We start from the raw sequence: 1,846 nt of genomic DNA, 5'->3' as shown, positions 1-1,846 counted from the left end.
TCCCAGATCCCACATATATCAAACATCTCTAACGAATTTTCTAACAAGTCATGTATATTTATTCTGATAGGAAAATGCAAAATGAAATTCACTGATAATGAAAAACCCTTGCTGAGCGCCTTCCATTATGAATAAATATAAGACCAAACTGTATGTTCTTTATTTTAGGTGGCACAAAGCTGCTTACTGTATTATTTGTGTATACAAGCAAAAGATCGATTACATAGTTCGTGACTTTCATTCACTAAATGGACAGAAGTTATTCCGTGAAAAAAATGGTGGTAAATAATGATAACGCGTGGCAAACTGCGTTATCGAAACCTGGTTATCTTCTATCTGATGACCTGTGCGAAAACATTGCACTGTTTCTACTTACAACAACCAAGTGCAAACCTGTCAAGCGGGGTGTAAGTTCAAATCTAGCATGAATGTCACGAAAATGAGTGGTGGCAATTAATCAGGAAAGGTTTTAATCGCATTGGTTGCAAGAGCTTGAGCTGACGTAACACTGTAGGATTTTTTGCGTCTAATATCAGATGCACTTTGGGTCCTTGTACTGTTAGTATGGTTACGTGTACTTCTTGTTAATGTTCCGGCGTTGGTTGCGTACGTCAGGGCTATGCAAACTGGGCACAGTGTGTTACTAGAAACGCCTCCTTTCCTCAAAACATACATTGGGAATTTCTCCTTTTTGACCGTTATACAGGCAAACAATTTGGAGGTGCATATATCTGCCAGTTCAAATCTAGCATGAACGTCATAAAAATGAGTGGAAGCGATTGATCAGGAAAGGTTTTAATTGCATTGGTTGCAAGAGCTTGAACTGACGTAAGACTGTAGGATTTTGTGCATCTAATATCAGACGCAATTTGGGTTCTTTTACTGTTAATATGGTTACGCGTACTTCATGTAAATTTTTCGGCGCTGGTTGCGTAAGTCAGGGCTATGCAAACTGGGCACAGCGTGTTACTAGGAACGCCTGCTTTCTTCATGAAATACATTTGGAATTTCTCCATTTGACCGTCACACCGTCATACCGTCAAACAAGTTGGAGGTGCATATTTCTGCCATCGTATAACGTTGTAAACGCACGATGCATCATACTACATCCGTTCAAATTCTGGTCTAGCGGCTTTTGTTTATTCAGTGTTAGATTTGTGCTTGTTATCTTGTGGGTTACCGTCACTGTCCGAGCAGCGCTATTAGAAAAAATATGACCAGCTATTTGTATGCATATAGTGTATTTACCAAAGGCCAAAAGCTGTACCATATTAGGAAAATTAGCGTGCTTTTTATAAACCACCCTCTCAAATAAAAGTGTTTTTGGAAATATGCATGGTGCATTGTCAAAATCATCTGGCCAGCGCAATCGTTTATAAAAGTACGGTTTTGTTTACTTATGACATCACATGTGCGACATATCCAGCACGTGAGTTTAAACAAAACAGTGGAAATGAACGAAAAGCAATTTACTGTGTGCCATAGTGCTACCATACCGTGGGATTAGCAACAATAAACGTCCGGCTTGTCTAAGCTGCCACTGTATTTACCGCATAGGTTTAGATTTGGTATTACCGACCCGAAGTTCCCCGAAATAAACAAATGATTTACGCACAGATTCACGCTGTTTGCTTCGTACGAATGGATTTATATAATCGTATATGCATACATTACCATGCTAATCAGGGCAACACTGTTTGGATCTGGTTACTAAACGCAACAGATAAGTGGTTTATAAGCGACTTACCCAGAACGGTGTGTATCTAACATCCGCGTATGGCATAGAGTGCAAATTGTCGCATCTTTTGCATTCTAAAAATAATAATACGCAGCGGAAACGTGCTTC

General features: G+C 39.4%; 1 protein-coding gene across 1 annotated transcript in view; it reads left to right on the top strand.

The window, feature by feature from the left end:
- Positions 1-275: 275 nt before the first annotated feature.
- T265_12085 (hypothetical protein) overlaps positions 276-1,846 on the top strand; it is a gene marked incomplete at both ends in the record, with an annotated part of 13,353 nt that continues 11,782 nt past the window's right edge. Inside the window, one exon of the mRNA XM_009179037.1 lies at positions 276-407. Within this exon, the coding sequence (XP_009177301.1) occupies positions 276-407 (132 nt within the window). The remainder of the gene's footprint in view (positions 408-1,846) is intronic.

Source organism: Opisthorchis viverrini (genome assembly GCF_000715545.1).
Source record: "Opisthorchis viverrini unplaced genomic scaffold opera_v5_833, whole genome shotgun sequence".
Taxonomy (NCBI): Eukaryota; Metazoa; Platyhelminthes; class Trematoda; order Opisthorchiida; family Opisthorchiidae; genus Opisthorchis; species Opisthorchis viverrini.
The sequence above is the reverse complement of the archived record's forward strand: the minus strand, read 5'-3'. Positions and strand labels throughout refer to the sequence as shown.